Source organism: Syngnathus acus, unplaced genomic scaffold (assembly GCF_901709675.1).
Source record: "Syngnathus acus unplaced genomic scaffold, fSynAcu1.2, whole genome shotgun sequence".
NCBI lineage: Eukaryota > Metazoa > Chordata > Actinopteri > Syngnathiformes > Syngnathidae > Syngnathus > Syngnathus acus.
This window is the reverse complement of record NW_023590248.1, coordinates 48740-63670: the sequence shown is the minus strand read 5'-3', so window position 1 is coordinate 63670 and position 14931 is coordinate 48740. Positions and strand designations below refer to the sequence as shown.

The following is a 14931-nucleotide window of genomic DNA, read 5'->3' as shown; positions in this document are numbered from 1 at the left end:
GCAGGAGTGCTCGGAGGGCGGACAGGCTTTCACGGAGCTCCCGCCAGCCGGTCCGCGGGCCAAATAGGGTCCCATAAGGGACCGGGGGCGGACGCTAAACCACGCACTCAACTCGGCACTCTGAAGCACCCAAGAGCGCTTTTTACTAGAAAACGTGCTCAGCTCGTCGAGAAAATGCACTCTAAGCAATACAATTAAAAATGCTTATAAAACATAAACCAAACGTTGCAGGTGGTCATTTCTTCATGCGCAGTGATAAACTCGGCACTCTGAAGCACCCAAGAGCGCTTTTTACTTTGCCAACCTAACCAGAGTGACGGGAGAGGCACCATCCAGAAAACGTGCTCAGCTCGTCGAGAAAATTCGATTTAAGCAATAAAACTAAAAATGCTTATAAAACATAAACCAAACGTTGCAGGTGGTCATTTCTGCATGCGCAGTGATAAACTGGGCACTCTGAAGCCCCCAAGAGCACTTTTTACTATGCCAACCTAACCAGAGTGACGGGAGAGGCACCATCCAGAAAACGTGCTCAGCTCGTAGAGAAAATGCGATTTAAGCAATAAAATTAAAAATGCTTATAAAACATAAACCAAACGTTGCAGGTGGTCATTTCTTCATGCGCAGTGATAAACTCGGCACTCTGAAGCACCCAAGAGCGCTTTTAACTAGAAAACGTGCTCAGCTCGTCGAGAAAATGCGCTCTAAGCAATACAATTAAAAATGCTCATAAAACATAAACCAAACGTTGCAGGTGGTCATTTCTTCATGTGCAGTGATAAACTCGGCACTCTGAAGCACCCAAGAGCGCTTTTTACTTTTCCAACCTAACCAGAGTGACGGGAGAGGCACCATCCAGAAAACGTGCTCAGCTCATCGAGAAAATGCGATTCAAGCAATAAAACTAAAAATGCTTATAAAACATAAACCAAACGTTGCAGGTGGTCATTTCTGCATGCGCAGTGATAAACTGGGCACTCTGAAGCCCCCAAGAGCACTTTTTACTATGCCAACCTAACCAGAGTGACGGGAGAGGCACCATCCAGAAAACGTGCTCAGCTCGTCGAGAAAATGCGATTTAAGCAATAAAACAAAAAATGCTTATAAAACATAAACCAAACGTTGCAGGTGGTCATTTCTGCATGCGCAGTGATAAACCCGGCACTCTGAAGCACCCAAGAGCGCTTTTTACTAGAAAACGTGCTCAGCTCGTCGAGAACATGCGCTCTAAGCAATACAATTAAAAATGCTTATAAAACATAAACCAAACGTTGCAGGTGGTCATTTCTTCATGCGCAGTGATAAACTCTGCACTCTGAAGCACCCAAGAGCACTTTTTACTTTGCCAACCTAACCAGAGTGACGGGAGAGGCACCATCCAGAAAACGTGCTCAGCTCGTCGAGAAAATGCGATTTAAGCAATAAAACTAAAAATGCTTATAAAACATAAACCAAACGTTGCAGGTTGTCATTTCTTCATGCGCAGTGATAAACTGGGCACTCTGAAGCCCTCAAGAGCACTTTTTACTATGCCAACCTAACCAGAGTGACGGGAGAGGCACCATCCAGAAAACGTGCTCAGCTCGTCGAGAAAATGCGATTTAAGCAATAAAATTAAAAATGCTTATAAAACATAAACCAAACGTTGCAGGTGGTCATTTCTTCATGCGCAGTGATAAACTCGGCACTCTGAAGCACCCAAGAGCGCTTTTAACTAGAAAACGTGCTCAGCTCGTCGAGAAAATGCGCTCTAAGCAATACAATTAAAAATGCTCATAAAACATAAACCAAACGTTGCAGGTGGTCATTTCTTCATGTGCAGTGATAAACTCGGCACTCTGAAGCACCCAAGAGCGCTTTTTACTTTTCCAACCTAACCAGACTGACGGGAGAGGCACCATCCAGAAAACGTGCTCAGCTCATCGAGAAAATGCGATTTAAGCAATAAAACTAAAAATGCTTATAAAACATAAACCAAACGTTGCAGGTGGTCATTTCTGCATGCACAGTGATAAACTGGGCACTCTGAAGCCCCCAAGAGCACTTTTTACTATGCCAACCTAACCAGAGTGACGGGAGAGGCACCATCCAGAAAACGTGCTCAGCTCGTCGAGAAAATGCGATTTAAGCAATAAAACAAAAAATGCTTATAAAACATAAACCAAACGTTGCAGGTGGTCATTTCTGCATGCGCAGTGATAAACCCGGCACTCTGAAGCACCCAAGAGCGCTTTTTACTAGAAAACGTGCTCAGCTCGTCGAGAACATGCGCTCTAAGCAATACAATTAAAAATGCTTATAAAACATAAACCAAACGTTGCAGGTGGTCATTTCTTCATGCGCAGTGATAAACTCTGCACTCTGAAGCACCCAAGAGCACTTTTTACTTTGCCAACCTAACCAGAGTGACGGGAGAGGCACCATCCAGAAAACGTGCTCAGCTCGTCGAGAAAATGCGATTTAAGCAATAAAACTAAAAATGCTTATAAAACATAAACCAAACGTTGCAGGTGGTCATTTCTGCATGCGCAGTGATAAACTGGGCACTCTGAAGCCCCCAAGAGCACTTTTTACTATGCCAACCTAACCAGAGTGACGGGAGAGGCACCATCCAGAAAACGTGCTCAGCTCGTCGAGAAAATGCGATTTAAGCAATAAAACAAAAAATGCTTATAAAACATAAACCAAACGTTGCAGGTGGTCATTTCTGCATGCGCAGTGATAAACCCGGCACTCTGAAGCACCCAAGAGCGCTTTTTACTAGAAAACGTGCTCAGCTCGTCGAGAACATGCGCTCTAAGCAATACAATTAAAAATGCTTATAAAACATAAACCAAACGTTGCAGGTGGTCATTTCTTCATGCGCAGTGATAAACTCTGCACTCTGAAGCACCCAAGAGCACTTTTTACTTTGCCAACCTAACCAGAGTGACGGGAGAGGCACCATCCAGAAAACGTGCTCAGCTCGTCGAGAAAATGCGATTTAAGCAATAAAACTAAAAATGCTTATAAAACATAAACCAAACGTTGCAGGTTGTCATTTCTTCATGCGCAGTGATAAACTCCGCACTCTGAAGGACCCAAGAGCGCTTTTTACTATGCCAACTTAACCAGAGTGACGTGAGGCGACCGGGCGCGGACGCTAACTCACGCCCGGCAAGAGCGCTCGGAAGGCGGATAGGCTTTCACGGAAACCCCGCCAGCAGGTCCGCGGGCCATTTAGGGTCCCATAAGTGACCGTGCGCGGTCTCTAACTCACGCCCGGCAGGAGTGCTCGGAGGGCGGATAGGCTTTCACGGAAGTACCGCCAGCCGGTCCGCGGGCTATTTAGGGTCCCATAACTGACCGGGCGCGGTCTCAAACCCACGCCCGGCAGGAGTGCTCGGAGGGCGGATAGGCATTCACGGAGATCCCGCCAGCAGGTCCGCGGGCTATTTAGGGTCCCATAACTGACCGGGCGCGGTCTCAAACTCAGGCCCGGCAGGAGTGCTCGGAGGGCGGATAGGCATTCACGGAGGTCCCGCCAGCCGGTCCGCGGGCTATTTAGGGTCCCATAACTGACCGGGCGCGGTCTCTAACCCACGCCCGGCAGGAGTGCTCGGAGGGCGGATAGGCATTCACGGAGGTCACGCCAGCCGGTCCGCGGGCCATTCAAGGTCCCATACATGACCGGGCGCGGTCTCTAACCCACGCCCGGCGGGAGTGCTCGGAGGGCGGATAGGCATCCACGGACGTCCGGCCAGCCGGTCCGCGGGCCATTCAGGGTCCCATACATGACCGGGCGCGGTCTCTAACTCAGGCCCGGCAGGAGTGCTCGGAGGGCGGATAGGCATTCACGGAGGTCCCGCCAGCCGGTCCGCGGGCTATTTAGGGTCCCATAACTGACCGGGCGCGGTCTCTAACTCAGGCCCGGCAGGAGTGCTCGGAGGGCGGATAGGCATTCACGGAAGTCCCGCCAGCCGGTCCGCGGGCCATTTAGGGTCCCATACGTGACCGGGCGCGGTCTCTAAGTCAGGCCCGGCAGGAGTGCTCGGAGGGCGGATAGTCATTCACGGAGGTTCCGCCAGCCGGTCCGCGGGCCATTTAGGGTCCCATACGTGACCGGGCGCGGTCTCTAAGTCAGGCCCGGCAGGAGTGCTCGGAGGGCGGATAGGCATTCACGGAGGTCCCGCCAGCCGGTCCGCGGGCCATTCAGGGTCCCATACATGACCGGGCGCGGTCTCTAACTCAGGCCCGGCAGGAGTGCTCGGAGGGCGGATAGGCATTCACGGAGGTCCCGCCAGCCGGTCCGCGGGCCATTCAGGGTCCCATACATGACCGGGCGCGGTCTCTAACTCAGGCCCGGCAGGAGTGCTCGGAGGGCGGATAGGCATTCACGGAGGTCCCGCCAGCCGGTCCGCGGGCCAAATAGGGTCCCATAACTGACCGGGCGCGGTCTCTAACCCACGCCCGGCAGGAGTGCTCGGAGGGCGGACAGGCTTTCACGGAGCTCCCGCCAGCCGGTCCGCGGGCCAAATAGGGTCCCATAAGGGACCGGGGGCGGACGCTAAACCACGCACTCAACTCGGCACTCTGAAGCACCCAAGAGCGCTTTTTACTAGAAAACGTGCTCAGCTCGTCGAGAAAATGCACTCTAAGCAATACAATTAAAAATGCTTATAAAACATAAACCAAACGTTGCAGGTGGTCATTTCTTCATGCGCAGTGATAAACTCGGCACTCTGAAGCACCCAAGAGCGCTTTTTACTTTGCCAACCTAACCAGAGTGACGGGAGAGGCACCATCCAGAAAACGTGCTCAGCTCGTCGAGACAATTCGATTTAAGCAATAAAACTAAAAATGCTTATAAAACATAAACCAAACGTTGCAGGTGGTCATTTCTGCATGCGCAGTGATAAACTGGGCACTCTGAAGCCCCCAAGAGCACTTTTTACTATGCCAACCTAACCAGAGTGACGGGAGAGGCACCATCCAGAAAACGTGCTCAGCTCGTCGAGAAAATGCGATTTAAGCAATAAAATTAAAAATGCTTATAAAACATAAACCAAACGTTGCAGGTGGTCATTTCTTCATGCGCAGTGATAAACTCGGCACTCTGAAGCACCCAAGAGCGCTTTTAACTAGAAAACGTGCTCAGCTCGTCGAGAAAATGCGCTCTAAGCAATACAATTAAAAATGCTCATAAAACATAAACCAAACGTTGCAGGTGGTCATTTCTTCATGTGCAGTGATAAACTCGGCACTCTGAAGCACCCAAGAGCGCTTTTTACTTTTCCAACCTAACCAGAGTGACGGGAGAGGCACCATCCAGAAAACGTGCTCAGCTCATCGAGAAAATGCGATTTAAGCTAATAAAACTAAAAATGCTTATAAAACATAAACCAAACGTTGCAGGTGGTCATTTCTGCATGCGCAGTGATAAACTGGGCACTCTGAAGCCCCCAAGAGCACTTTTTACTATGCCAACCTAACCAGAGTGACGGGAGAGGCACCATCCAGAAAACGTGCTCAGCTCGTCGAGAAAATGCGATTTAAGCAATAAAATAAAAATGCTTATAAAACATAAACCAAACGTTGCAGGTGGTCATTTCTTCATGCGCAGTGATAAACTCGGCACTCTGAAGCACCCAAGAGCGCTTTTAACTAGAAAACGTGCTCAGCTCGTCGAGAAAATGCGCTCTAAGCAATACAATTAAAAATGCTCATAAAACATAAACCAAACGTTGCAGGTGGTCATTTCTTCATGTGCAGTGATAAACTCGGCACTCTGAAGCACCCAAGAGCGCTTTTTACTTTTCCAACCTAACCAGAGTGACGGGAGAGGCACCATCCAGAAAACGTGCTCAGCTCATCGAGAAAATGCGATTTAAGCAATAAAACTAAAAATGCTTATAAAACATAAACCAAACGTTGCAGGTGGTCATTTCTGCATGCGCAGTGATAAACTGGGCACTCTGAAGCCCCCAAGAGCACTTTTTACTATGCCAACCTAACCAGAGTGACGGGAGAGGCACCATCCAGAAAACGTGCTCAGCTCGTCGAGAAAATGCGATTTAAGCAATAAAACAAAAAATGCTTATAAAACATAAACCAAACGTTGCAGGTGGTCATTTCTGCATGCGCAGTGATAAACCCGGCACTCTGAAGCACCCAAGAGCGCTTTTTACTAGAAAACGTGCTCAGCTCGTCGAGAACATGCGCTCTAAGCAATACAATTAAAAATGCTTATAAAACATAAACCAAACGTTGCAGGTGGTCATTTCTTCATGCGCAGTGATAAACTCTGCACTCTGAAGCACCCAAGAGCACTTTTTACTTTGCCAACCTAACCAGAGTGACGGGAGAGGCACCATCCAGAAAACGTGCTCAGCTCGTCGAGAAAATGCGATTTAAGCAATAAAACTAAAAATGCTTATAAAACATAAACCAAACGTTGCAGGTGGTCATTTCTGCATGCGCAGTGATAAACTGGGCACTCTGAAGCCCCCAAGAGCACTTTTTACTATGCCAACCTAACCAGAGTGACGGGAGAGGCACCATCCAGAAAACGTGCTCAGCTCGTCGAGAAAATGCGATTTAAGCAATAAAATTAAAAATGCTTATAAAACATAAACCAAACGTTGCAGGTGGTCATTTCTTCATGCGCAGTGATAAACTCGGCACTCTGAAGCACCCAAGAGCGCTTTTAACTAGAAAACGTGCTCAGCTCGTCGAGAAAATGCGCTCTAAGCAATACAATTAAAAATGCTCATAAAACATAAACCAAACGTTGCAGGTGGTCATTTCTTCATGTGCAGTGATAAACTCGGCACTCTGAAGCACCCAAGAGCGCTTTTTACTTTTCCAACCTAACCAGAGTGACGGGAGAGGCACCATCCAGAAAACGTGCTCAGCTCATCGAGAAAATGCGATTTAAGCAATAAAACTAAAAATGCTTATAAAACATAAACCAAACGTTGCAGGTGGTCATTTCTGCATGCGCAGTGATAAACTGGGCACTCTGAAGCCCCCAAGAGCACTTTTTACTATGCCAACCTAACCAGAGTGACGGGAGAGGCACCATCCAGAAAACGTGCTCAGCTCGTCGAGAAAATGCGATTTAAGCAATAAAACAAAAAATGCTTATAAAACATAAACCAAACGTTGCAGGTGGTCATTTCTGCATGCGCAGTGATAAACCCGGCACTCTGAAGCACCCAAGAGCGCTTTTTACTAGAAAACGTGCTCAGCTCGTCGAGAACATGCGCTCTAAGCAATACAATTAAAAATGCTTATAAAACATAAACCAAACGTTGCAGGTGGTCATTTCTTCATGCGCAGTGATAAACTCTGCACTCTGAAGCACCCAAGAGCACTTTTTACTTTGCCAACCTAACCAGAGTGACGGGAGAGGCACCATCCAGAAAACGTGCTCAGCTCGTCGAGAAAATGCGATTTAAGCAATAAAACTAAAAATGCTTATAAAACATAAACCAAACGTTGCAGGTGGTCATTTCTGCATGCGCAGTGATAAACTCCCCACTCTGAAGGACCCAAGAGCGCTTTTTACTATGCCAACTTAACCAGAGTGACGTGAGGCGACCGGGCGCGGACGCTAACTCACGCCCGGCAAGAGCGCTCGGAAGGCGGATAGGCTTTCACGGAAGCCCCGCCAGCAGGTCCGCGGGCCATTTAGGGTCCCATAAGTGACCGTGCGCGGTCTCTAACTCACGCCCGGCAGGAGTGCTCGGAGGGCGGACAGGCTTTCACGGAACTCCCGCCAGCCGGTCCGCGGGCCAAATAGGGTCCCATAAGGCAGTGGTCCCCAACCTTTTTTGCACCACGGACCGGTTACGTGTCAGAAATATTTTCGCGGACCGGCCTTTATATAAATAAATATATTTATATATTTATTATTTAAATATTTATATATATAAATAGGATGAAATAAAATGATACGACTGGCATAAAAACAAATATAAACCACATAAAAATAAAACGTTGAATTAGTGGGAGCACCGAGCTCTTTTCTCAGAAATGAGCCGTTCCCATCTAGGCGTAATCGGAGACAATGACACCCGAAGTGGTTAAGGTTTGTCTTTAAATGCAGGATGCTTGGTCTCCATGTGCCGAAGCAGGTTTGAAGGCTTCATTGCCTCGTTAGCTAGCCTTTCGCCACATATGCGGAGTGCACTTGGCGCGTCAGAGTCACCTGTGGCGATAAATCCATATTTTAAGTAGGACTCCAGAAATGTTCTTTTAAATGCAGCTTTCCTTTTCTTAGAAGTCGTAGCCTCTTCTTCTTCAGTGTCCTCATTGGACGTTTTTCCCTTTCCGAAGAAGCTTTCCAAACTTCTCTGTTTCTTGCTCATTTTTGCTTGCCTCGCGGGCTTGACTGTGGTGACATGTCACATGACCGAGACGAGCGCCCTGTGTCAAGAGTCCTTATTTTTCAGATGCACCGACAGATGTAATTGGGAGAGATTCGCCAAATTTTTTATATTTTTCAAAATAAATTCTTACTCATTTTTTCTAGCTTTGCGGGCTCGACTGGGGAAACATGTCACGTGACCGGGACGAGCGTCTTAACCTGAATGAATTGATCGTCAATGAAAAAACAAACAAAAAAAAAAGATTATTATTATTATTTTTTTTTTTTTTTTCCTGTGCGGCTCCGCGGCCCGGTACCAAGTGACCCACGGACCGGTACCGGTCCGCGGCCCGGTGGTTGGGGACCACTGTATTAAGGTACCAATTCTGTTTACCTTTTTGTTGTTATATACGGTAATGACGTCACTACATTGATGCTACCGGGGAAGAAAGTCCTGTCACAACGGACATGCGGATTGTTGTATGGGATTGACTGACGGAGAAGTTGTTGCGTTTAGCGCCAGTGTGTTTGTTAAATAAATACGCTGTGTTTTCAGCTGAAAAAGGAACCACGCATCGTCCTACTTTTCTCCACCACGCAGACAGCGGAAAAGTCACCGCTGCACACCATTTATTTGGTTAAGAAAAAGGAACCCCCCCCCCCTTTTTTTCACTTTACAGTACCGTTCGTTTGTGCTGGTTTGTGCCGTAAAAACGTTCGTTTGAGCTGCGACGGTTTTGTAGCTGAGACATTTAATGTCTAGCGATGACGTCACCGCATTGCGTCGCGTATTGCAAGCTCCTGGAATGCCACTGACGCAGGACGAACTTTAGCTCAATATGTTGCTTGAAATCTTCTACCTTGAAACTAGATCAAGCCCAAAATAAGCACCAAGAAGGCCATGGATCGATGTGTTCTTTGTATTTCTTACAAGTATTCTGGTTTTGTTGCAAGTTAAAAAGTCGAGAGCATCGGAAATGTGGAAGTATGTTTAAAGAAGCAAAATGTCGCCATCTGTCAGTGGCTCAAGTCCACTGCATTAAGGATCCGTCGTCATCTGACACTCAAGACAGAGGCTGTCAAAAAGAACGTTCTTTTATACTATATTGTGTGCTTATGATATTTATAGTATTGTTTGCCTGCAATTAGATCTTTATGATGTGACCATTTGTTATTTCTGCTTGCGTATGCTAAATGTATGTTTTGAGTTAGTTTGCTTCCCTTGTATTATGATATGTGAAGGTTTGTCCAATCCTAGCATTACCACTAATGGTCTGTACAATCAAAAGCTTTCAAAAGCAAAAAATAAAAAGAGGTACCGCAGTGAGCATGAAAAAAAAAAAAAAAACAGATGTATATTACGTAGCCTAGTTGCAATTTGGGTCAGTTCGGTTCAGTGCTTCAAAAGTGCAGTGCACATCTTTGCATGAACCAGTCAGGGGTCATGATGCCATCAATTTGTTTCCATGGTTGTCATCTTGACTTTTTTTTTTTTTTTTTTACATGACACTAGTGTGGTGGGATTTTGATATCTAATGCTTGATTTGTGCAGTACGTTAAGCGCAGGCTTTAGTGCCATCTCGTGTGGGGTTTGCACGTTTGCATGCGTAGGTTTCCTCCCACGTTTCAAAAACATTCATGATAGGCCGATTGACCGCTCCTACTTGTTTTCTGTTTTTTTTGGAAGGGGGGTGATGGGAATGATGTGGGTCCTGCCACTGCCTGGCACCCAGTTCAGGATGTGCCCCCAGCTGGAATAGGCTAGCCGCGACCCTCGTGAGGATAAGCACTTCAGGACAATGGATGGATTTCATGCCGTGGAAAGCAATAGAGTACATCTTTTTTTCCAAATTGTTACAAAAGCAATAGAGTACATCTTTTTTTCCAAATTGTTACAAAGAGCCATGCAAAAATGCACCAAAATGGCGTCATGAGGAGGTCTGACTAATACTCGTACATCAGGAGTAATAAAGTATGATCTAATTGACCAGATTATAAAATTGCCCTGTCCAAAACAGTAAACTATTCAATGAGTTAACAGGTGACACCAATTGTCTTTATTATTTTATTGTTTTTTTGGGGTCAATTAAACATGACAGATGGAATAATAATGCATGGTAAGTAAATGAAATATAAGAAATCAATTATGAAAATGCATGGTAAATCTAAGAGAATAATAACATGTTAAATTGAACAAAATAATATCACATGTTAAGTCAAGAAGAAGAATGCATGGTTAATCAATCATAATAATGCATGGTAAATTGAACAAAATAATAATAATGCATGGTAAATCATAATATCACATGTTAAGTCAAAAAGAAGAATGCATGGTAACTTAAACAGAATAATAACATGGTAAATCTAACAAAAAGACTAATGCATGGTTCATCAATCATAATAATGCATGGTAAATTGAACAAAATAATAATAATGCATGGTAAATCATAATATCACGTTAAGTCAAGAAGAAGAAGAATGCATGGTAACTTACAGAATAATAACACATGGTAAATCATAATATCACGTTAAGTCAAGAAGAAGAATGCATGGTAACTTAAACAGAATAATAACACATGGTAACTCTAACAAGATGACTACTGCATGGTAAATCAATCATAAGAATGCATGGTAAATCAATCAGTCAATCAAAATGCATGGTAAACCAAGCAGAATGATCATGCAAGGTCAATTGCATTCATATGATTACTCGCAACTTCCATTGGCGCCTTTTATATCCCGCGTGTAACGCGCTGTGGGCATCTTGCACACGTAGCCGTTTAATTCCATGCAGGACATCTTCTTCCATTTGCCAGACTGAAAGTCAAAATGAGATTGATTTTAAATCTAAACTTGTCTTCGGCGAGCGGGTCAATCTTTTCTGCACCTACCTGGCTCAAGGTGGCCACGCAATTCTCCATCAGGCCGGTAGGTTTTCCCGGAGCCCAGTTTGTGAAGGTCACCTTCTGGCGGTCCGACCACACGAATCTGCCGCGATTGACCAGGTCGTTCAGTCCGGTCCACGTCGTGTTTCCAGGGGCTGCAGAGGACAAACGGCAACAGAGCTCTCATTCGTTTTCCAGATATGGCAGATATCGAGCCGATGTGAGCGACGCTTAGCGCGCACGCACCAAGCTTCACGAGGTCGTGCTGCCAATCCCGCTCAGCCTCGGAGAGGATAGACACCAGCTCTGCATCGAGACTCCTGCAGAAGTGTTGAGCGTCGTACCACTTCTTTGTATCATCAAAACGTTTGTAGCAGAAGTCCGCAAACTCCTCCCAGTCAGGTCCCAAGCATCTCGGCTCTGCGTGCAAGATAGCGTCACGTGAAGAAATGCTTTCTATTCTGGACATTCTACTCACCCGTGTCAGCAAAAGTGTAAGACGGAGACGGAGCCAATTTGTTAACATATCTGCAGACAGTAAAGTGAGAATGAGCCGGGCATCTTTAAGTGGACTCGCCAGTGAAAGCGGAGCACGCACACTTTTGAGGTGATTCCGTTACAGGTGGAGCCGTTGTAGGCTTTCTGTGGCAGTGTCTTCAGCAAAGTCACATCTCCTCCAATCTCAATGATGCCCGAGTGAATAGCGGCCGCGCAGATGTTTGAGTCCTGCACTCAGAGAACGTCTCAGACATAGAACAAGAACTCCGCTTGCAGGTCGTGCGGTAATTAACATACTTGGTCGTAGAGCCGTGTTCCGTAGACCTTGTAGCCGGCTTGGGCGCAGCCCAGTGGGCACCGCACCCTGCGGAAGTAGTTTGTCTAGTAAGGAGGAGGCTTTTCGGCAAGAAACGTCTTATCAAGTCCGACTCACGTCATTGAACCGTTGAGGCCGAGGTTGGCGGCTGTGCTGCTGCATAAGATGTCTGTGGGTCAGAAGGGAAAATCAAAGCCCGTTTCTTGCTAGTTTCTCACTGCACTCCAAACGTCGTACTCACTGCGAGGGGTGTCGTCAGACGTGCACCCTAAGACGTCAAAGCGTAGGCCCAAAAACTTTGGCAGGAGGCGGACGTACTGGGCGAACACGGGCCTGGTTAGAATATACGTCCCCACAGAAGGCTGGAAACAAAACACACGCGTTTGCAAGGAACGACAGCAGCCTGGACGACAAAGTCGAGAGTCAGCGGCCACTCACCTGCTTTGGGTGGTCATACCAAGTCATTCCGTCAATACTGAACTGCATCGCAAATACGCTGGAACTTTGCAATCGGTATGTACAGCTCTGGGTCTCAATGCCTGTCACCTTGAAGTTCTGACCGAGGTTCACCTGGATCCAGCTGCCGACTGAGGGCGGAAGGAATTCCATTGCTCAGGATACCAAACCACAACTTTTGTTTTTACGTACACATTTCGGAGGGTCTCCAGCAACCGCTGCCCCCCCGACGCGCTTTGTGAGGTTTGGCATTGATCGCAGAGGAAGAGGCGGAAAAAGAGGAGTCTGGGATTCTCCCGTCAGCGATGCCCAGACTATCAAGACACACTGAGGAAAGACAAAAAAAGACAATGTGGAAGGCACGCTCGCTCATTCATTCTCATGTCTGGTCACCCGTTCCTAGCCGACGCTCTATCTGGGGATCCGTTGGATTCTTTCCTTGCACATCATCGGCAAGTGTCAGGATGTGAAGCCCACCTTTCTTCTCACAGCTGTAGACGACGCGGAGGTATTTGGAGACACCAGGGCAGGAGCCCGTAACCGTAAGGGAAATGGGGTAAATGGGGCAAATCTGATAGTTGTCACACAATCCTCTGAAGTGACGGAGAGCCCCTTCCACCCTGCAGTCATCTGCAAGTGACAACACACCACCATTTCACGCGCATTTTATTCGCACACTTACATACTGACTTCAACTTGTCACAGGACGTAGGGGATTTTAATGGTTAATGACTATTAGAAAAAGAGGAATCCAAAAAGCGCCCGGCCTAGCTCTTTTTCATCGTTTTCTATTTTTATTCAAGAAAAGGTCAAATAAACATTTTCTATTGCCATCGCTCACACGTCCATGCATTTTTATATTGAGTTATATGTTACAAACGAGTTACCGCCAACGCTGACGGCGTGTGAAAACCTCGTGACAGAAACGGCTCCAGGACAGCGAGCCAAAAACAACGATGCCACTGGAGGATTCTTACCGCGTGATCCGCCGCCACTCGGACAGACGTCGCCACGCTCCCGTCCATGGAAAGCCGACCGTATGCGGATGACTCTTTCATCGGGACATTCGAGGGATTTCCAATCGTCTTGGCAGACAAGCTTCTTCTTGTAGCCTGTGAGAGCACAACCGTTGACTTCTCTCCGTCTTTTTTTACACAGACGTTGAAGGCGACTTACCGTCATGTGGCGGCAGCTGATGTGTCTTTCCTAGAAGCGGGAACCAGAAAGTGGATGTCGACACGTGATGACGGTCCACCGCGGGGCGTCACATCTCACTTACCTCTTTTCTTGCAGACGTAGCCTCTCTTCTTGTCGCACGTGTCGCGCTTCCAGTCGCCGCTGCCAGTGAGCATGAAAAGACATTTCCCCCCTTCAGGGACACCTGGAGGGAGGGAGGCAAACAAGATCTGAGCGCTCATCCGTTCCTCCAAAGTGCAGCTGACAACCGCCTCAGCCCGACCTGCACTCGAGCGGAGGTAAGAGAAGGGGGATCCGTCAGTCCACTTGTCGCCGTCACGCTTGATGGAGGCGTCGGCGCCCAACCACAGGGAGGCGTCATCATTCATCGCCAGAAGCTTGGCGATACCTTTGGATCCCAAGGAGAACATGCAAGATTATTCCAAAACGACTCACACTTGACTCTGCACTACAACCTGATGGGTGCGGCACAGCCGTGACAAAGCGCTAACAAGACTGCAACAGAGAGTGAAACAACAAAAAAACAACAACAACCGAGCAACGCTGGCCATATCTCGCTCGGGTTTATCAGGTTTTGAGTTGGAAAGGAAGGCGTAGCAGGAAAAAAAGGTTTTTCTCAAAGACTTAGCAAATTCATGGCCGTATGAAGACCGCGTACGAAGACATGACGCCTTTTTCAATTTACTTTAGCTTCTATTTCTCGTTTGCTTCATGTTGGAGAATAAGAATTGATCCACTTGTTTATGGCCAATATATTTTAATTCATGGCCTCCTACCGCGTACGAAGCCCTGCTCGTCCGAGTCGGCGATGCTGAGCAGGTTCCCTTGGCGGCCTTTGCAGTCGGCTTGCGCCTCCTGCCAGGTCTTGGTGGGCTGGCGGATCATCAGGTAGCAGAAGTCGTCCGAGGGGTCGTCCAGCCACCAGCCGCATTTGTCAGTCCAGCCTGCGAGATAGACGGCGCAGGAAGGCAAAACAGCATAAGACCGCGTAGAAGACGGCGGCAGTGCGAGACACCTACCCTGTTGGCTGACTAATGGTGGCAGCTGTCGAGGCCCTCCACGCTTGGCTGCATGGTAAAGGAGGGCGAATGAGCAAGTGCATGAAGGAGCGCTCAGGAGGGACATTTTTGCACCTGTTTTGCAGACAAATGGCCGCTTCGTTGTGCAGGGGCTGCCGCCGATCTTCCCAACAGAATTTGGGAATGCGCAGTCCCTCGTGGTGTCATCTT

At 47.4% G+C, this 14931-nt stretch overlaps 1 protein-coding gene across 1 annotated transcript; it reads right to left on the bottom strand.

Annotated features, from left to right (window-relative positions):
* Positions 1-11466: 11466 nt before the first annotated feature.
* On the bottom strand, positions 11467-14928 carry LOC119119300. The gene is made up of 17 exons (XM_037245705.1): positions 14836-14928; positions 14722-14769; positions 14479-14646; positions 13965-14090; positions 13785-13886; positions 13682-13711; positions 13483-13617; positions 12983-13135; positions 12698-12832; positions 12488-12636; positions 12291-12411; positions 12167-12218; positions 12031-12097; positions 11834-11961; positions 11714-11763; positions 11535-11655; positions 11467-11485 (listed from the first exon to the last, which is right to left on the bottom strand). Exons 3-17 carry the CDS (start codon positions 14585-14587, stop codon positions 11467-11469), a joined length of 1497 nt encoding a protein of 498 aa, XP_037101600.1. The 5' UTR covers positions 14588-14646; positions 14722-14769; positions 14836-14928.
* Between the last annotated feature and the right edge of the window lie 3 nt (positions 14929-14931).